Raw genomic sequence first — 23,278 nt, forward strand, 5'->3', positions numbered from 1 at the left:
GACCCATCATTTTTGTATGGAGGCCGCTCTTTATTCCAAATGCCCACCTTATCCTAGTTTTTGCAAAGGATCACCTGTCTGTGTGCAGTTCAGACCGGTCTGCCTTAGATCTGAGGCCAAAATGTCTAAAATCCAGATACAAAATCGCATTCCGACCACGAACGAATTTTGCGTGAAAAAAGCTGGGTCCAAAATATGAGGTTTTTCCCTCTGTATTTTGTAGTGCAACTAGAACTTCCAGATTATTTGGTATCATTGTATAGCTATATCTGTCTGCTTTTTTGTAATACCACCCATGTTGGTGCATCTTAAATGACTTTGATGCTGCAGAGCTCGAAAATAGAGTACAGCCTCATCACGCCTACAGGCAGGATTGGGGCTGAATGAGTTAAGTGTGTACATTGGCTGAGTGTAAAAGACATCCCTTTTTTAAATACAGATCTCTTCCTAATTAATACATGATATAATGGCGGCAGAAATTGATGTCATATGCATTTTGAAGAATTTTGCCAATCAGTATGACTTGGCTACTGCTACCTGTTCATAGGTACTGGATAGCCTATCAAACATTGTTGAGGACAGCCTTATACGTGACCTTCAGAATTCATCATATGTGACAGCAATGGCTGAATTTTTCTGATGACATGAAACCATCAACATGATTTTTAACAAATATAGAATGTTCAGATGCTTCTGGCAAGGGAATTGCCTTATTGGCTTTAATCACATTATATAACTAATATTTTAGTTGTGTATTTAAACAATGTAATTATTTTTAAAAACTACTGAAGACTTATCATCAGCTTGAATAAGGCTCGTAGGTTTTGATTTTGACTAGTTTTTTGCCTTGATGAATCAAATGACTTACATGAAGCCATTTGTAGATAAAACACTGCTGAATATTTTGTTGTTGTTGTTGTTGTTGTTCTAGGGTTTAACGCCATTTTTCAGCACAAGATAGGCCATATATGGCGGCCAGTATAACTGGTGGAGGAAGAACCCTGGAAACCCCAGGAAAGAACCACCGACCCACGAGAAGCTACTGGCAGGCTTTCCCACGTACCCACGCTAGCCGAGCCTTGGACTCGAACATACACAGACAGAGGTGAGATGGCAGTGATCTGGAACAGTGAGTGCTTTAGACCACTCGGCCACTGCTGAATATTTTGTATAATACACAGAAAAAGGATTGTTTTATACTTTTTATATTTCTAACTTTAATATAATTTCTTTTTTCAACTTGTCAGAATCATTTTAAATGCAAAACTATATCTATACAAAACTAAGAAAGTTATATACGAGTCAGATACCTAATTTCTTTATCATCATCAATCCAATCTGATTGTCATGCATCAGACATGAACAGGGGCTGAGTTTGACATCTGATTGTCATGAATTAGACAACATGAACAAGGGCTGAGTTTGAAATCTGATTGTCATGCATCAAACAACATGAACATGGGCAGAGTGGGATATCTGATTGTCATGCATCAGACAACATGAACTAGGGCTGAGTGGGATATCTGATTGTCATGCATCAGACAACATGAACAAGGGCTGAGTGGGATATCTGATTATCATGCAACTATCTCCAGTGTCTCATCATGCTGTCAGCGTGCCAGGAACTACTTTATCAACCGTTGTTATCATCTGCTTGGCTCCATGGAATTGTTTCTTTGTAATAAATATTAAATATTTATTGTTAATTTCATATAACATCCATCTGTTATATGTGATAAAATACCCCAGTACTGTTTTCTGCTGCATTAAAAATTATGTACTTCAAATGGACCAGTCACGCAGCATCCCTCATTAATATATTCATATTAATATGACGTATTGAACAACGTTTGCATCTGGCTTTAGACCTCTTTGCACAATACTTACAATATAATACTTAACAATTATAACTGTTGTTGCAGTTTGTGGGTGAAGGTCTATAAAAATACTTGGATTCTGCTGAGATGATTATTCTGATTCTCATAAAACATTATTAGACTGAATGACCTACAGATACAGTTGTAGAAATAATAATGATGAATACTGTGTGTCAAATGTGCTAAACTATATTGCACAAATGAAGAGTTCTTTTAACTTTAAAGGAAAATATTGGGTGAGAAAAAAATGTTAGGGTTTGCACCAAGACAAGGAGATCCCAGTCATGGGGTTAGATTATTTGTCTCCACCACTTGGCAAAGCCATGATTTTTTGTATTGTTATTCCATTGTTCATGATGATTTTAGAGGAATATTTAAAGGCAATTGATCTATGTTTTAATTGATGTCAAAATACAGAAACAGGAGTTTTCTACCAGTGATAAAGAAAACTGATTGGCTGAAAAATATGAAACTCAAGATTACATCTCATGTCCAGCTCTGAAACTTTCTCCTTAAGATGAGCTTAGATTGGAAGAGTAATGGAGACCAGTCAGGGCTTCTGTTAAATTGATATTTTATGGAGTCCCGAGGACCCCCACATTTGAATTTTATAGGGTCCTTACTAGATATTAAAGGGTCCCACTTCATAGTTTCTACAGAAATTTGTGTGTCTGTGTGTGTGTGAGAGAGAGAGGTCTTACTAGAATTTTGAAAATAGTAGTTCCACTAGCAAAAGTTGCAGTCCCTTGTACAAGTATACATGAAGTGGATAAATGTCCATTATAATGCCAGGAATAAAGAGACAAAAAACCTTGTCAGTTTTACTTATTTGTAATTTTTTAAATATTCATGTATAAAATTCATATCCCATCAGTCAACTTGGGAACATGCTACAGAAGGCCGTTATTTGGACAGTAATACGTCACACCGTCCAAAACAAAAATATCAGGTGAGGCGTCTTAATTACAGAACTGGATGATCATGAATTTAATTTTAAATTTTGCAGTGAGCATTCATGTGCTAAATCTCGAGTGCTGTATTACATTACTCATATTCTTCTTTTAAAGTTTGTAAAACAATGTTGATATTTCCTTTTTTCTGATCAGACATATTTTGAAGTTTGCAAGATCCATTGGCTCTTAACATTTTCTTTCATATAACATCCACAAATCACACTGTGAAGTGTCTTGTTTATAATCTAACACCATTTTCTATAAAACCAAAGACTGGTCCTCTACCTAATTTTTTTATGAATATAATGAATCTCTGAGGCTAAGTTCAAATTGAAAACCATGTTTTCTTGGAAATAAAATGGGTCATATGCAGTTGCTATAAATAGAAAACAAGGAAAATTCTTAATGCAGATCTTCAAATTTATGCAAGTGAAATTAAAGAGATGAAACTAAAAGTGATAAACACAACTTCTTACTGACTTTTATTTATTTTATTTTTTAATTTACCAAAACAGCATAATCCATATAATGGAGAAAAAAAATCATAATTTGTTGAAAATGGGCATAATGATTATAATAAAAGCATATTGGCTGGCATGTATGCATTTAACCCCCAAATGCTTTCCCAGATTTGCAAATGGCATTTTGTCCAAGTCTGAACGTGAAAGCAACAAATGGTAGTAATATTTATTCTCATAGGGTTTAATCTTCAAATTTAATTTGAATCCTTAGTGCATCATCCTTTAGAGATCATGTGCACTATACTTATATGGCTACACTTGGAAATGAATACATTGCATAATTAATGAGTATGACCTCAACTGATGGCATAGAAAATCCTTGAGATCTCTGTTTTGAGAAACCTCAGTCTTTTCTGCAAGCCAGAAATCGACTTGGTCAGCAATTTGTACTGAATCATATGGGACTCTTAGGCTGTGGATTTATGCATCATTTTTAATTTTATTTCATCTAAATACCACCATGTCGGCCAATTTCTACGCGTCTGGTTATTCTGTGCAACAATACATCACTTCTGTAAACATTGGATCATGTGTTATTTTGGGTCAAAAATCCAAATTCTATCAAGAAAGAACAATCATACTTTAATTAAGAAAAGTGATATTGATAAAGTGTACAAAAATATCCCACATTTTGACTCAAAATGCATATGAAAATGTGATTTCTAAATTTCAGCATGAAGACCCACTCCATGACCTTCTTGAACTTGTAACCCAGAAAATCCTATTTACTATGTATGTTTAGAATCATACAAATAAATACATTATATAAAAGATGAAAATGTATACCTTAAAAAAATTCTGTATCTTAATCCAATTTTCCAGTTTTGCATGAAGTTGTTCCACATGTACAAAATTGTCTGCTAGAACAAGATTCTCAAGAAATTCCCCAGCATATAGTATGTTTCTATATTCTTTAGTTTTTTTGCCCCATAAACAAGACATTGTAAAAACGTTGCATCCTATTTGTTGTTGTTTCTCTTCTACATAATAGCTTTTATTTAATGCTAAGCAGTGAATTACTTGATTTTCTAATTAAAATAATGATATTTCACTGTAGTGAAAAAATAATAATTTTTCACTTCAGGAATTACTTTTGGGGTCAGAACATACTTACCTCCCTTTGATTTTCTGTTGGTGAACTACTTATACATTGATGAATTACTTGTGGTTGTTTTATTATTAATAATCCCTGTCTGTTATCCTTGAAACTTGTAGTTTATTATTCTGGAAATATCAGTTAATTTTTATCAATCTGATGTGGAACTAATTTTGTGCGTTTTTACACATAGCACAGCAGAACATGTACGGTAAACAGCTGACATTACCGTAAGAAATCTGCTAATCCACTGTGTTACAAACTTTAGGTAGCCAACATATGTGAGCATAAAGTAAAAAGAATATTTGCTTGAAACGAGTGAATAACGGATACATTTCATCTCGTGGGTGAAAAACTAGTATTTTCACTCGTGGCTTCGTCGCTCGTGAAAATACCGAGTTTTTCATCCACTCGATGAAATATATCCGTTATTCACTTGTTTAAAGCAAATATCCTCTATATATTTTTTTATAACACGTTGAACTTTACTAGTTTTTTTTACAAGATCAGTTTAGTTTGCTTAATATCACCTGCCATTTATTTTCCTAGTAACATTAAATTTTGTAAAACTAGCTATAAACCTGACCTAATTACTCAACTGAACTGCTGACAGAAATAGTCCAAAGTAATGTATTTCATTTATATAGCCCAATGGATAAACATTACATCTTTTCAAAGCTGTGCGCAGAATAGGCCGACATATCACAAGTCATGAAAATGGAGGGGGGTATCACATGTGTCCAAAATTACTATTATTTTGAACAGAATATTTTGGTGACAATTGCCTCTTTTCAGATGGTATGCATTGCAGTATTTTATTTTCATCAGTTGGTCAAATTCTGTAAGTGTTTTGCTTCAATTTTGGAGATGGAAACTTTACACGTGCAGAAATGCTCGACAGCTCTGTGTGTGTGTGTATGTATATATATATATATATATATATATGTATGTATATATATATATATATATATATATATATATATATATATATATATATATATATATATATATATAGTGTAATGCCTCATATTTACTTGTTGAAGTTTTCTTTGGAGTAAATGGAGATCAGGGAATCAGGATATTTTTTTCTAGGCATTCTTCCAAGAGAGAAATGATTTACGTCTGTTACTTGTCTTTTTCACTTATGGGAAAACTAGAGAGATAATGTCAAAACTTTATAATGATCATCTTGTCAGACTGTAACAGTTGCTGCAGATCATCAGCATTTTCAAGACAGTGTAATGTTTATTCATACATTGTCAAGTCAAGGAAAAGCCGCCAGGAGATACATTTATTTGTATAAGTATGTAATAACTTCTTACAAGAAAACTGTCATTGATTTGCAGTTGAAAGAATTCATCCATTTTAATTTCCATAAATTTTCTGTACCAAATCATCCTTTTTATTTAACCTCTATTTTCGTGGATGCCACCAAAAAAAGATAGAATTGAACATTTTCAGGACACAACCCAAAAGAAATGTTGACCAATTAGATGCTATCTTGACATGTGCTTTATGAGCAAGGGCCCTTCATGGATGGTGCTGGCATTAATAAAGATTTTGCCAAAACAAATAGATTATCTTTATACTTTGTCGCTAATTTTTGTATTAAAAATGCCATTTTCTACTACAGTACTCCCTGTGACTAAAGTAATATTGTCAACTTAAGTGGCTGTTGAGATGGGGTGGGGGGATAAAACATTCAAATTTCGCACACAAGTGAAATTTGATGGAGGTAACCTGTTGTGAGTGAGTAGGATTTACACTGAGAGAAAATAAATGGTGGAAATTTGATTAATTGGAGACACAACTAGTTGGAAATGCACATGTATTGACAACTTACAGTTGTGTAGAAGAATCCATAATGCGTAAAGTACTGTAAGTGTACAGGAAAAATCTATCAATTCAAGTACAGATCACATGTTAAAAAATTTATATATCATTCACCTGCCATTAGAAAACACCAATAATTCCTATGTAAAATAACTTTTAGTCCTTGCTGGAGGCAGGTATCATCTTTCTGAGGCTACCAAGGGATGAGGCTGTTAATAGGGAAATGAAAACAAGTGAGCAGATTAAATAGTTCTTTGCAACCAAATGTCTATGGTTTCAAAAGATTTTAAATTTAATTTGCATTTTATGTTATCTGGCAATGCGGAAACTTTCATGGCACAATAAAAGTGTTCAATCACTTTGGAAAATGCAACGATCGATCAGACTCGATTGCTTTTCTTTTCTTTTTAAAGTTTGGTGCTGATTTCCTTTGATGACAGGTTTATTGTTTTTATTTAAGATTGTTGTCCACTTGCTTTGATGAAGGCTGCATTTGTTATTGAAGTCACCACTAAATGTAAAATTTCAAGGACCAAACAAATGCTGTTATTGTGGTGGTAACATCAAAGAATTGTAGAACATTTGACTAAGACCTTTTTTTTCTTCATCATTTGCTTAGTTTTTATATAGAACAATAGGTGCTTCAAAGTTATTCATTTTTCTTTGAAGTTTCAGCAGAAATATTTTTTGGTTTACATATTTTATAACAATACAAACAAACAAAAACACCATTTGGTTGATTGTAGCTTTTCTGGTTCCTGCCTTCAGAGGTTGATCAATTGTAGCTAATCCAGTAGCATGACTATCTGAGTGTATCACAGCATACATTACCCAGGCCAGGTGTCTGCATAAGCAGATTTGATGTAAAAATGTGCTAAGATGTGTTTGTCACATGAACAAAGGATTTTATTTATGTAACAATAGATAGATTCCATTGCATTTTTATATCCAAGTTTGAAGCTTCCTTTCCTGATGCCTTTGAATTTCTCCACCCCAAACCAAAGATTGTATACATAGGTATAAACAGCACAAAAATGTTTTTGTCCAACAAATCACCTGTTGGTATATTATGTTGCCTATAAGCTGAAAAAGAAATCACAGTTTGTGACATTGGCAAAGTCCAGCTCCATCCCTGCCCTGTGTGGCTGGATGGTCTAATGCACTTGCCTTCACAGACCACTTACATTTCACCTCTGTCCTCATAGTTTCAAGTCTCTACAAAAGTGGTTATTGTAGAAAGTGTCCAGTAGCTTCCCTTGTGTCAGTAGTTCTTCCCAGGGTTTTCCCTGGTGCTTACTCCACCACTGGCCACCAAATAGCATATGCTGAAAAATGGCATCAAAACCCATGACAACAACAAAACAAATAAATTACAACAGCATCCATCGTGTGAAACTTGATAGAAATTATCTGAGAGCCTTAAAACAGTTGCCAGAATTAAGTTGGAACATTTTTCTTGTGAAAGGCATTAGATACTTACAGAACTCTGCTGGCATCTTTTCTTTGGCATGAAAATGTATGAATAAAGTATCGGTCACAACAATAATGGTGACGTGGGGCACAGTGTAACATTACCTTATACCATATGACAAATTACAAAACTTTGACATTTTCTGTCTGGTAACTTCTCAGAGATTTGACTAATAAAGATGTGTGACTGCTGTTTGAAAGGGAAACTTTTTACACATCCAAATGATACTTAAATTACTGAGAAGTGTTGCTGCAATTGAGGAATCAAGGACTAAATATGAAACTGCAACATAACATGTTTACGATTTTTAACCTCTTTAGCATCGAGTCTTATATTGGGTACATACGTATACAAAATAATTACACAGAGGCAAATTAAATAAAAGTAATCTATAATTGACGGAATCAAGTGTTAAGTGATATTGAATATCAACTCAGTTTTGTTCTTGAGATGTACATGTATATATGCATCTGCTCAGCTCAGTCAGTGTTTTTCTAACAGTCAGGACAAGCGTTTTTCTGGAAATGTTATTTTACTTTCAGGAACAACTTAACAGCTCCCAAAATGATCAGCCTTGGGATTTAAAATAATTGTTGATGACTTTATTGTTGTTTTTGTTTTTAGTGTTGTTGTAGGAGTAAAAATTAGAAATTTGCATGTATAATGTTTAGACCTAATAGTCTGTTTACTGAAAATTATTTTGTTTTTAGTGTGATTTTATAAAATATATAAGAATTCTGCCCTGATGTGTATTGATGTTGTTGTTGTAGGATTTAACGCCATTTTTCAGCACACGATAGACTATACATGGCGTCCAGTATTAATGGTGGAGGAAGAACCCGGGGAAAACCCCAGAAAGAACCCCCGACCCACAAGAAGCTACTGGCATTCTGGCTGAATCCGAGACTCGAACCTACGCAGACGGAGGTGAGATGGCAGTGATCTGTAATGGAGAGCATTTAGACCACTCTGCCACTCTGAGCCCCCAATGTGTATTGAAATAATGATTATAGACTTTGTCTTTTTTTTAATCTGTCCATTTGAAACTGAATTACTGTCAAGAAAAGGCTGGTGACCCATCAGTTCCATGTGAAGAGTCCAGTTGAGAGCAGTGGTTATGTGAATTTTTAGAGGATAATCATACTTGCTTCAGCACAATGTCACGACACATGAAAATTGTTTTCTGTGACAGATGCAAAAATAGAGGTCATTATTTTCCATTCCAGATGATGAATATGGAGGTAGAGAAGAGCCAAGAGAAACCGATGTCAGCCAGTCTGAAAACCAAGTGGGACGATCTGTCTACAATTTGAGGAAGAGGCCATCATCTGAATCTGGAATTACAGCCCACCCAAATAGCAAGAAAAACAGGAGAATCAGAAAATGTGCCAGTAGTACATCATCTCAGCATATTGAAGGTATAAATACTTCTTTGGTCTCATCTGTGAATGGTGAGACCTGTGTGGGTATAATGTTTGTGTCCAGATATATCAGGAGTTCACATCACCTTGATGCTATTCACAGGCTAGACACATCATTGCATGGAACCAGTTTATTAATGTGTGTATTGATCATTGAAAAGGCAATAGATATTCTGTGAGATAGAGGGAAGGTTTACAAGGTCTGACAATGAAAAGCGTTTCATTTTTGTGCAGATTGTTTAATTCTGGAATTTGAAATCTCATAACTAATTTTATTTGGTTAATTATAATTTCCCTACATTGATTACCTTAGGTCCCCTATTCATAGATGAAAAAGTTATCAAATTACATAACTTTACCCTTTTTTATCTAAATTATCTTTAAAAAATTATGCGGACAAAAATATTTTGCTCTTACGTCTTGTATGAAAAGATTCTCAACTTTTAGTAGGTTGCCATGGTTTAAGGTCCATTCCATGACTCAACATCCAGCTATGAGCTTGGAGGGAAAAGTTGCAATGTCCTTAAAGTTGCTGCATTGTGCTTTACTAAGCTGTGTTTTATATACTTAAATTACACATGTATGTGTGTCTACACACAATAATTTTACTTGCAGGATATGCCGTTGGTGGTCGATACCTGACAGAGGATTTGCCTGATGAAGTGCTTTTGAAGATTTTTAGTTATCTTCTAGAATTTGATTTGTGTCGTGTGGCCCAAGTTTGCCGTAGATTTAAAGAAATAGCTAATGACTCTGAGTTGTGGTAAGTGTGCTGTAGATGGTATTATAACCTAATATACATGAATTACTTGTCTTGTCATCTGATTGCCAGGAGGTATACTTGGTCCATCTTCATAGGTGGAAAAGCTTCTGATGGACATTTGATCCATCCTTCCTCGGAGGGGAAACTTCTGTTGGATATTTGGTCCAACCTTTTTGGAAGGAAGCTTCTAATGGGCACTTGATCGATCTTTCCTAGAATGGGAAGTTTCTGATGGACACTTGGTTCAACCTTCCTAGGAGGTGAAGCTTCTGATCGAAACTGCGTCCAACCTTCCAAGTAGGGGAAGCTTATGATGGACACTTTGTTAATCCTTCCTAGGAGGGAAAGCATTTGATGGACACTTGGTCCATCCTTCCTTGGAGGGGAAGCATCTGGATATTTGGTCCAACCTTTTTAGATGGAAGCTTCTGATGGCCACATGGTTCAAGCTTCCTACAAGGTGGAGCTTCTGATGGAAACTTGGTCCATCCTTCCTTTGAGGGGAAGCTTCTGATGAACACTTTGTCCACCCTTCCTAGAAGTGGAAACTCAGATGGACACCTGGTTCAACCTTCAATGGAGGGGAAGCTGCTTCTGACAGACTTCAGAAGGCATTTGTACTATCTAAAATGTTTGATTAGTATGAGCCAAACATACAAGATTCATAATTATGTTGTGTAATAACATGGAGTGATCCATATTATAAACTATATTGTTGACTCCCATGCTTTAAATCAATTGAATTTTTTTTGTAATTTCTGTGCCATGAATGTTATTTAGAAAAAATACATGAATATGTACACTTTGTCATATATGCTGTATCAATGCAACATAATTTCACAGAGAAGAAATCACAGCTCCTGGTAAAATTGATGGTATGACTTTTGTTGAAAATTAGTTGCAGAAGTGAACACTGAACATTTCAAATAAGACCAATACTGTATGACATTTACATTGTATTTCAACAGGAAAACCCTGTATCAAGATCTTTTTGAGTATGATCTTCCACTTCTTCATCCAGAGCCCAAAGTTTTTAATTTTGTCCAGTTGAAAGAGAGTGCATTAGAAAACCCATGGAAGGAAAGCTTTCGACAGTTGGCAAGTTCATTTTTTTATATACTCCACCATGTCGGTGGTAAGGTGTATAGTTTTATCATTGTCTTGGTCCATCAATCATACCTTAGTTCATTGGACCAGTCATATGTGCAATAATTTTCAGGAGTAAAAAGGGTTTGCTAAAATTTTAGCAGGTATTTATTTTCTTTGGTTTTTATTGGCTGTACCTGGTGATAGACTAGAAAAACTTAGGAGATGCTCAGTCATCTATCCATCTATCAGCACAAGTTTGTTTTCACTACTTATCCTAAACTACTTGACTGTCATAAAATGATACTTTCACCACCAAGTTTCTTATCATACTAGAAAAAAATGAATCATGCAAATAGTCAACAGTTTATTAAATTGCTTTCAGTCTTATATGTTTTCTCACACAAATTTTACTGATCTGGTGGCCTTGTGGTTATAACATATGCCTCAGATATGGGAGGTCATGGGTTCCAACCCTGACCAAGTCCTACCAAAGACTTATAAAATGGTACTAACAGCTGCCTCGCTAGGCGCTCAGCATAAGAGGTTTATGTTAGGACTGGTCGGCCTGGTGTCAGGATAATATGACTGGATGGGACATTATGCTACATGTTTGCAGCATGATGCCCCAGTACTAGACATCACTCTAAATAACCACACTGTAGACATTGTAGCAGTTTGACTGAAAAATTGTTAAAGCTATGTTAAAAATCCAAATCACACACACACACACACTCACAAACATTTTAGTGTTCAAAATGTTAGAAATATGATATTTGCAAATGTAGAATGACGTATAAAAAAGGTGTGATAATCACATACATGCCAACATTACGCTTTTGGTGTAATCATTACGCTTTTTTTTTCCCACTAAATTACGCCTTACGCGTAAACATGTATGGATTACGCTTTTTTGGTATATCCACCTTCCCAAAAAAAATAATTGTTTGTTTTCTCATTTTTATTAACATTCCATTAATCCCACAGACCATATTTTAGAAAAGACGGCTTCTACGTAACTACAATATAAGAGTACACTTGTCCGTGCACTTTCCTAACAGTATTATGTTCTATTCATGGCAACTATCCTATTACCCAGAAACATGTTGGTTCTACTTTCAAACGTTTGATCGTATAATTCTATTTATAGCAGCTGTATGGCTTAGTGAGGAGAGAACAGACTGGTTTTCTAATTTTTAATCTTTACTCGCAGATTCCTTTTTCTATTTTATATATGGTACAGAACCAGGCTAAAGGTAATTGGCGCTAAAAAGTATAATTTATTTTAGTCAATGTGTGTATGAGAGCAAAAATATATCCTTTCAAATAATTTCACAAATGGATTAGAAAAAGGCCAAAAATAAACGAAACATAAAGTAGCAGAATTCTCCAAAGATGAGGACACGAGGGCAGCATCACGTGACGTCTATTGCAGGACACGTGGAAATAATTTTACTATTTGGTACTAAAAGTCATCAGATGTATTCTAGTCAATGTTTGTGTTAGAGCACATATATTTTTTCAAAGAATTTCACAGGTGGATCAGAAAAAGATGAATACATAAATGGCAAAATTCAGCGTTCCATTCTCGGGCACAGGGGCTCGTATCATTGCTTAAAATTGACCTGTCATATATGTACTATATAGTACATGTATGACAGGTCAGTTTTAAGCAACGATACGAGTCCCTGTATTCTAGGGCAGCATCATGCTCGTTGCAGTCTGTGCGGAAACGATTTTAATATTGGGCATGTTGGTAAATTTTATGTGGTGAAACACTTGAAAACAAAGAAACGTCGAATTAGCGTGTCTTACAAACTCCAATATTAAGGTAACTTCTTATCTACAGCAGAACTAAATTGCGGACATGAATGTTATAAATGCAGAGGTGTTATTTACCGGGTTCTTAATAGAAAGATAATGAAGGTGTTTTATGAATATGTTAGATATTAATATTCTACAGCCTGTGATTACATGCTCCAGAAATTCTCCTATGGAGATGAAGTGCTTTTAAATGCTTCAGTTGCTGATGTAAATGAGAGAGAATCAGAAAGCTTCAAAAGTGTTAGACTCTTTGTCAAGAGATGTCCCTTTCTATTACCATCCTTGCCTACCTTGTGTCATCTGGAAGGAGAATTCCTGCAGTATAAAGTTGGGATTCTTCCTGACAATATACTTAATGCAGATAGAGTTGATGTGCAGTGGCACTTTATTTCCCAGCTAAAAGACACAGTCACTGGAAGATATAAATTTCCTCTTCTTTGTCAGGTTAAGAAAGGAATATTGGTTATTTACCATTCTAGTGCTGACTGTGAGAGATTGTTCAGTATTGTTAACAAAAATAAAAGTGAATTCAGAACCAGGCTCAGTAACCCAGTACTTTGTGCTCTACTGGTGTGCAAAACATTTATGGACACAGCTGGTACAAAGTGTTTTAAAATGCAACATGGAAATCTTTTGCCTTCGAAAGCTAAAAGTGCTACATATGAAAACTTGAAGCAGTAAAGGATGCTAAAAGACGAGAGGGGCGAATAAATCATTTTTTTTATTGAATTTTTAGCAGGTTATTTGTGGATTCCTCTTTTTGTCCACTTGGATTACACCTTTTCCTTGTCAGGGGTTGGCATGTATGTAATCAAATCATATTGAAATGACAGCAATGATACAAGTGTTAAATAGCAGGTGAACATCAGCCTAAATGTCCAATTAATCAAATAATCCTAATTCCAAAACTAATCTTGGCAGAAAAATAAGGAAGTGGTTACCAGAAATTGTTCACATACAATCCAGAGTCAAGTCAAGGTTCAGAACCAGACTTAGGTTTATGTTTCAGAGTTAAATGGTAAATATGTTAGAGACACAATCTGGAACCAGATGTCAGTAGTGTGTCACATAGGTTAAATGTGACTGTGTTTTGTAGCAGCAGAATGTCATTGTGTTGTGTAAATTTTTTCAATAACCAAATAACACAAAAACAACAAAATTAAGGAAAATTTATGATTTCAAAGTAATATGTGTTATTGAGTAGGAAATATGATAATGCCGGTTGGAATACTGATTTTTCAATGAATAGCAGACTTCTGTTTTAATTTCGACACTGACATTATTGGTCAAATCCCTCTATGGAAACTTTTTAATTTGATATGACGAGGGAAATAAAGGTTGAAACAACTTAAGAGAAGTATTATAATCAGTATTAGTCATGTATCTCGATGCCAAAGTTTATATTGGAAAATGACCAATAAAAAAAAACTGTTTTGAGCCAGTGGTTGTCAGTAGTTACTAGTCTACTTTGCTGTTGTGCTTAAAGAAATTTTAACAGTCAAGATTGGATGGAGTGATTTTTGTTTGGTTGGTTTTTAGACCATCTCTGGAACTGAGCTTAACTACAGGCACCAGAATGGTAGATCTCAAACACAGGAAGTTCAACACATTTTCACAAATATTACCAAATAAGGAAGAATTCTGAAAAAAATATTTACATGAACACCCTCTAGTGATAAATTGAACTCAAGTGCACACATTAGTAAATATTGTGCCCAATTTCAAACAACAGGAACAGCATACGTTTCACAGTGAATTACAGTTTCTATGGAAATAGACGTTAAAATACAGTCTTACGGAGCAAAGCAGAAACAAAAGTAATACAATTGTTGCAGTACAAAATCCAGATATTGGCTTGTCCATGCTTTATTCTGATCTGGGTGTCATATTACAGTCAGTGTAATTGGTCAGGGAACCAGAGTAACTTGACAAGAGTTACTCAGATGCTTTAAACTGCTTTTTTTTTCTTCATGCAAAATGTCTGCGTGATCAAGCTAATGCTTACAAAATTTTCTAAAAGTGGTATCAATCAAGCAATACAAAACCAGAATAAGTACTTTAAGGCTTTCTGTCATTACCAATGTGTTTTAATGTAAGTTATGACATGGCACACCTTTCTTTTTGCACAAAAGTTGAAATGTCAAAGATACGGCTTTCTCCTTTTTGTTGTAGTTAAGTGACGCTTAGTTATTGTTGTTCCAGTCAAATACTTCTAAACCAGGAAAGGTTTAAGTAGTGACCTATAGTAGGTATTCCAGGCACTTTTAGGATATCAGCAAATGCAGTTAAAAGCACTAAGCTATCGTTACCATCCTTATGACCTTAATATGAAAATAAAATGTTGAAAAAATCATGTAAATCAGTCAAATACTTTTCAGTATATGACCTTGCAAAGTTTTAGAGGGACTTGGGAAATTTGCGATCCCCACCGAAAATGCAATTACCATCAATTCAGTTGAGTAAAAATAAATAATTTGAAGCTATACAGCAGTGGCATTTACTGCAAAGCTAGACAAGTTCCTTGTTATTCAAGAAATGCAGACATTACAGTGATACATTAAAAAAAATCCTTTTTATTAGGTTCTCTCTAAAACAGCAAAACTACAGAGGGCAGCTTAACTGGAAAAGCCAGAAATTGAGCTTTTCCATGACTTTGCAACCTTGCTATAGTAAGACTATGACATTTAAATGCAAATTAAAGTATGTTCCTGTGAGAAAACCTTCTGAAAACAAAGCCCAATTTTTTCTGGACCAGTGGGTTTGAAACTTTTGCCGTACCAGATCATAGAAATCATGGGAACACATCAAATATTTGAATGTACAAAAAAATGAAAAAACAATAATTTTCAAAAGGTCACAACTTTTTTAATATTTATTAACAGATTATAATACTTGTACCAAAATGCAGGGTAATATATGAAGAATTCATGCAGTATACAAAGAATGTCAAAATTAGTGTGACAGTAGGTTTTAAAGCAGAAGCAATATCTGAAAAATGGCAAAAACAATTTTCAAAAGTTTACAACTTCATCAGTTAGTAACTGATTTTGATAGTTTTTGCACCTAAATGGAGCATATTACAGCCTTATTGCATACATACTAATAAAGCAAATGTAATTATGATAAAGCAAAGATAGGTTACAAAGCAAGAACTATTGAAAAGGTATCAAAATCTTTAACTGCAACTAATGTTTTGAAGATAATGTACACTTCAGACAGTAGATACAATTGTAAATGTCATAAAGGACTATTTTGTTTAAAATAATCAGAAAAGTAACAGCTTTAACAAACTTTTAGCTTGAGAATTTTATTCTGCTGGATATTGCTGGTCAGTGTGACCAATATTTTCAACTTTCCAAGTTTGGCCGTCACTTGAAGCTGGTTGTACATTAAATTTCCAAAACACGACTTAACCTCGGCAATGTCATCACTGGCTGTCCATTTGAAATGAACGGTTTTGATTTTCATCTAGCATAAAAATTGTAAGAGTGACAGTTCAGGTTGGTGTACTTCCAACACTTGTCCAATGTAATATTAGTCATCGTAATACACAGCTACCCATGTGATGCAGAATGAGGAATGGATTCTCAGGATAGAGTTTCTTAATCCACTCATAAACTTGAAATGTGTAAGCTTAGAAAAAGTTCACTCAAATGCATTTGAACTGATGAATACAACAAAGCAAAAAAATATATTTAGAAATAAAAGAATTTAAATAAATTCATGTAAATTATTTGTTCAGCCCCCCAAAAAATTGTTTTTAAAAATGGTCATGTTTAATGGTTGAGCACTGATTGTTCTTTGATTTCCTAAATGAGGCTGAATTAATTCATTTCACACAAAGTATTTAAAACAAATTAGGTACTTTTTTCTACATTTAAAGATGCTGATCTGACAATTTACTGAGTTGTTACAGACAGGAGAAATTAAAAATGCCATGAAGATATATAAAAATTGGAAATTGATAGGTTTTGTAGTTTTAACATACTAAAATGCCAGACTATAGCTAGCTAGATTTACAATGCCCTTTTATCCATAAGACACTTATCCTAAATTTTGGACCTTGCTCAAAATTAAAAATCAAAAGAAACAAAGTGAAAAGAAATAAAGAAGGGTTACAGAGCTCATCTTGCTTTTGATGAATCGTGTTTACAAACAGAAAGGTCAAAGGTCACAACTTTATCACTATCCAATTCAATCTATTATTACTTGCTCGGTCACATACAAGAAAAAAAATTATGTCAACAAATTTACTTTAATTACATAAAATAACATGCCATGCTTCATCCGAAGCCATTTTTGCACGTGTGTTTCATGTGTAAAAATGACTTATCTGAGGAAATCAGACTCTAAAGGTTTTCCTTGAACCGTAGATGTCATGGAAAATTCCTGTTTATACAGGAATAAAGTATAATGAACACGCTTTAAAATATCAAATTCTTGTTTTAAAATTGAGATTAACCTGAACAATTGTCATTTTGAAGTTTTCATCGTGTAAAATTTGAAGCAAATACAAAACCGATTTACACAGTAAAGATATCAAAATGTAGGTCATTCTCTCTGCTTTACAATGGTGCTAATATAATTGCATGGGAAATACACATAATCCCAAGTCTTACAGTAAACATGTATGTAATATTTTGTCGTTCAGACGAACTGCCACTACACAAATTATGCCCATTACATACCTCAAACATTTTTAAATATGAAAAGAAAAGAAAAATACAGATTTGTGCATAAAATGATAGAAGAAAAGTAGTTATTGTGACAAATGCATACATTTATTGATTTTATGAATAGTGATGGCATAAAATTTATTGTTCAAAATGTGCAAATTTTTTACTTTTGCCCTGCTGGCAGCCCATTGAGCTGGTCAGCTTGGGCAGCTTGGAAATCCTACCTATAGATGCCATTTACAATTTTGTATCATTTTCATATAAACTGTTTGAGAAATCAGTATACCCAGACATGTATTTGAGCTCTACTGGTCATAGACAGAAGAGTTTATGGGATGGTCTCTTGTCCATCATCTGTCCTTGATTTGTCCATTGGTACAAGTTGGTCATTGATACTCCTCCCAAACTACTTACAGGATTACCCTGAAACTTGACACACACCTTCATCCCATGGTCTGGTTGGTCCTAAATGAAAAGGGTGATGCTGGGACATCCATTGTGGCTGCCATGACAGTCATCTTGAAAATCTTATCACTATTCCTCCCAAATGGATGGTCATATCAACATGGGGTTTACTCTGAAAGACTTCTTATGTCTTGCTGATCCTAAATAAAAAATACTGCCGATCTGATAACCAATATGACTTCATGGAAGTCATCATTAAAATCTTATCATAACTCTGCTTGAACAGAAGGTCATTTTGGCATGGGCTTTTCACAAAATTTTTTCTGATGTCCAGTTGATCTTAATATAATAATGGTGCCAATCTGATATCCAATATGGCCACCATAACATCCATCTTAAAAATCTTGTTATTGCTGCTCCTCCAGAATGCAACGTCATAACTTTAAAATATTGCTATTTCTACTCCTCCCCCAATGGATAGCTATATCAGCACGGGGTTTTCACCAGTAGATTTCTTATGATATCTAGTTGGTCCTAAATGATGCCAGTCATATATCCAATATGTTTGCCATGACGATTGTCTTAAAAAATTCTTGTCAGTCCCCCACCCCTCAAATGGATCACCATTATAATGTGTTTATGCCAAAAGATTTCTAATAACATCTATATTTTGTCCTAAAAGAAATGGTGTACGGCTGACATGCAATATGTGAATCACAATAGCTAGTTTAAAAATCTTGAAGACCGCAATGAAAAGGCTTACCTTAAATTCATGGAAATTCTTCTGCCTTTTTGGGACTCGGTGCATTCCCTGTGTACCATGTATGTTTGCATCGAATGACACTTAAGTTTTTGAATAATTCCTGGATTGGACATTCATGAATATTCTCATCTGTATATTTCCTGTTCTGAATTTTAGTACCGAGGGTTCCATGTCAGACCTGGCTTTGATGAACTTTATCAACCAAAGGGGAAAAAGTTAAAGAGCAGGAACATGATGGTAAATTATTGTACAGATTATGATACCACACTTTTATTAATTACAAGAATAAATTGTAGCATTTTTCACAAATAGCCATTGGTGATGCCATAATGGGTACATATATATAATCTTTGAATGAAATTTATTTCTTCAGTAATACTTACCCAGTTATCGGATGGGCAAACCTGCCATGCCCTCCGATCACATAACAATGGATGATTGGTGTGATTTTGCATCAGTCCCTCTATCCAACAGAGATCACTCCGGTCTGACTTTCTACTTAGCAAGAAGATAATCGTTAAGCAATTTTGTTGTTCAAACAAGCTAGAAGACACAATGTTAACTTGAGAAGGATGGATTTGTGATGTAGTGATGTACTCCTAACATATCACAATATGGAAAGTAATATTAAAGAAACATTTTATACTCGGAAGAAATTTGCATTTAAATAGCTAAAGTTTATATTATGTAAGACATTCAATTTTTACTTATTTCTTTCAGTGTGTAAATTCAGACATTTTCATATTTTAAAAAAAAAGATATACAAGTCATTCACAAAAAGTTAATAGCTTTGAAAAAAATGTTCTCAAAGTAGATACTAGATCACCCTTTGAAAATTTAAAGATTTCTGAGATTATTACTATTTGGACCAAAGTTATTTTACCATTTGCAGAATAGGTGAGTAAAATTGCAATAAATTGCTCATTGTTAGAGACGCTTTTTTTTTCACTTCTTTAAATATGTATGGAATGCATATTATTTTGTTAGTTTGCTTCCAAATTGTGTCAAAAATCGTATCTGTTCTCTTGGTGGAGATATGGCTGCACAGCAGCCTACATTAATGGCATTATTGGTCTGATTTCTAGCAAACTGATAAAAACTACGTATGATATTGTTACGTATATTTGATTTATAATGCGTGCTTAATTTTTGTCGTTGATTGTAAGTTGCAAACAGACTTTAAGTTGCAGAGTTCAAGGCCAGTTTTGTTTGCAGTTAGACTAGGTTATTCCATTGGAAATCTTCATATTCTATTGCAATGTTGATCAGGTGAAATTTTATCTAAATAGGGATTTGATAAGTGAATAATTCGTTTATTTTCTATATCAGTGTGTGGTAATCCGTGTTCAGAGTTTGCATTTGTGTTCAAATATAATTCAAGAGGAATATTTATTTAAAACATAAATTGGAATTTCTAAACTGTTCATTGACTTTTGGACTATTACATTACTTTTCATTAATGTGAACTCGTTCCAAGATGTTCTGGATTGTATTATTGTGTTACATCAGGGCATTCAGGAGCATTGGAATACAATCAGAACATTCTATATTTTTGGAGGATTATTTGGTATTGAATTCATAATGTTGTAAATATCCAGATTTTTCACTGTATTGTAGTGAAATATATTGCTTGTTGATTTTACTAAAATTGTTGGTTAAACTTCTTTCTGTAACATATTTTTTGACCAAAAATCATAACAATATGGTCTTGCTTTCAGTGCTTTGACACAATTGAGCAGGCATACAATTATGTAGATGCAGAGGAAATTGAGAATCCCATACTGTTTGTCCATACAGGAGTCTACCAAGAAGAGTTTCTTCTGATTGATACAAATGTTGCCATAATAGGAGCAGGTCAGTCATTATATATATATATATATATATATATATATATATATATATATATATATATATATATACACACACACACACACACATATACATACATACATGCATACATACATGTATTATTGTGCTCATGTGTTTAATACATTTACAGTGCTTATCTTCAGGCTTAAATGTATTTTGTGTATCAGACCTATAGGTTTCTTATCTTCATGTAAATGGTCATACTTTGAGATTGGGAGATCGAAGTATGGTTCATTGGTGTATATGCAGACTTTGAAAGTCTCGTGTTTGCTATGGATCCTGCATTGTGTCTTTGAATATGAAGTCCAGCTTAAACTCATTTCCAGTGGAACTACATATACTAATTATAGTAGGGGAGTAAACCCACTTATGAACTGACATGCTTTACAAATGGAGCTCTGTACTTAAAATTACTTAATGTCATTCAAACCAGAATACATTCTGGTCTTAGGAACTACTGGTAGAAGCTTACTTTATATGTCAGGATTTTAATTCTTTGTATACTCTCAGATCTAATCTAAGAAATAATCAAGAATTCGATGTAATTATTTTTGCTACAAGGGTTGTCTGGAACCGGGAACCCAAGTTGTCATGCATAATTTAAAATTTCACACACAGATTGAGTAAGTAGATAAATTCAGTCATGTATATTTCTCATGATCTGCATATTATTAAATGAGAAATATGCAAATATAAAAAAGATCTCAGCGATAGAAGTCACAAATAAAAGAACTGTATTATCTAGCAATTTTTAATATTCCTATCTTTTAAATTTTTGACAGACCTTTAGATCTGAATGTTCTCAAATTTCCACCATTCACAATTATCAGAACTTTATTTCATTATGTTTTGAAGGTTGGCCCTCAGGTTGCCAGATTTCACCATCATATTTTGACACACAAACATTTTACCCTCAGTGCCAAAATACTATTGATTACCCATTTACATTTGCATTAGTTCATTTCTGTTGAATACTTTTGTTGTTCAGAAGGTAAATATTCTCCATTTATCATGAACTTGATACTTATGACCTGTTCGAATGACAATATGTCTGCATGAAAAGTAATAGAGTACAAACTCTCTTGAGAACCACCCTTTCTCTCAACAAAAAGCAGTTGCTCAAGACCAGTAGTCTTTCATAACAGGTTTGTGCAAGATGACCTGTTTTCGAGGTCAATATTAAACATGTGGAAGATAAATGCCTGCAGTTTACATATATGCAATTAATTCCTTTTTTGTTAAAATAAAGCATTTACTTCATCTAAAAAATAATTTTATTTAGCAATAAAGATATACATCTGTCATAAAACATTCACATTTATATTTGCAGATAGGTTTAAATGTATTAGCATATGAATTGCAAGATTAACTAAGGTAATATTTATTATCATGTCCATATGTTAACTTAACATCTCCATTCTAGTTACTTTAAATGTAGTATGGGAATTGCAGCGTAGATAACTCTTACTCATTCTGCGTATTGATTAGCGCTTTTGGTCAGGCTTTAGGTAAATATTTACCAGTTAATGAAAGAAGTAAAAAGAAGAGGCAAACAGAATTAACCCATCTGAATACAGTAGTCCCCCTCTTATAAGGCCACCCCTACTGCAGCAGGGAAGTGGCCTTATAATGAGGGTGGCCTTTCTAGAGGGGGATGTCAAATGTGAATAGTTAATACATATGAAGAAAGTCACAAGTACATTTAATTCTAAAACATTTAATATTTTCATTAAAATATCACATGCATGTTGTGAAATAAATGAAGAACAAACTGTTTCATCATTTTCAAAAGAATGTTATGAATAACCATTGATACAGTTTTAAAACTGTCTTGATAATTATGTTACAGATCACATCATCTGTCACTCTGTTGGTAACAGTCTAAAAAACAAACCAGTCTCGTCACAATTAAAAATATCCTTGCTGTCATATCCCCTGCATATGTCATTTAGTCTTTTGTTCCAATCTTCGACAACTTCATTATTAACATCATCTGATTCTTCAATAAGGACAGAACACTTAACATTATGTCGCACTTGAAATCTGTGCAACCATCCGTTACTTGCGGTAAAGTCGTGATGTCAATTCAGCTGATAACATTGTTGCTTTTCCTTGTCATTCAAATCACGATACAAACATCCCCTGGCTCAAACAATCTTCCTTTCTTCATCCATTTCATCTTCCCACTTCTGCAGAATTGTTTCCTTATCTTTCACGATATTGTTTATCTGAGTCTTTCCGACATTAGTTTTCTGCAAGGATACTCGACCCGACCTTCTCTCCTCCCCCCCCCCCCAAAGGTCTCGGTCAGTTGAATTACTTTCTCTTCTAAACTGATAAATTTTCTTTTCCTCGATGACATGTTGATCTTTTTGCAGTAAGTTATTCATGTTGACAACTACAATGTTGATAAAACAATTTTGTATGCATCTAAACAAATTGCCGTGTGTTTATAAAGGAAGTGATCTTGTCACGTGATTCGTTAGTCGCAGTCTGGTACCTTATTGTTTTTATATATTTCTTTACACTAAGTGAGTGAAGCCAAAACGGCTTCGATATGTACCATTTAACATCACACAGATTTGACCTCGCGGCCGTTAGGATTTGTAATTTTGACAATCATTGTCATTAGTAATAGCCACTAATTATCAAGGTGAACATGTTACTAAGGGAAGCCATAAAGGCTATCAAACCATTTTCCTGCTGACTTGTGTATTGTA

At 34.1% G+C, this 23,278-nt stretch overlaps 1 protein-coding gene across 2 annotated transcripts in view; it reads left to right on the forward strand.

Moving 5' to 3' along the window:
- LOC149804477 (F-box only protein 11-like) overlaps positions 1–23,278 on the forward strand; it is a 71,730-nt gene that overhangs the window by 5,948 nt on the left and 42,504 nt on the right. For both annotated transcript variants that reach the window (XM_089940691.1, XM_089940692.1), the window contains exons 2-6: positions 8,978–9,169; positions 9,788–9,935; positions 10,904–11,033; positions 18,846–18,926; positions 20,408–20,543. In XM_089940691.1, coding sequence (XP_089796817.1) covers positions 8,978–9,169; positions 9,788–9,935; positions 10,904–11,033; positions 18,846–18,926; positions 20,408–20,543 — 687 coding nt within the window. The remainder of the gene's footprint in view (positions 1–8,977; positions 9,170–9,787; positions 9,936–10,903; positions 11,034–18,845; positions 18,927–20,407; positions 20,544–23,278) is intronic.

The sequence above is a fragment of the Sinohyriopsis cumingii genome, chromosome 2 (genome assembly GCF_028554795.1).
Source record: "Sinohyriopsis cumingii isolate HCF-2022 chromosome 2, ASM2855479v2, whole genome shotgun sequence".
Classification (NCBI taxonomy): domain Eukaryota; kingdom Metazoa; phylum Mollusca; class Bivalvia; order Unionida; family Unionidae; genus Sinohyriopsis; species Sinohyriopsis cumingii.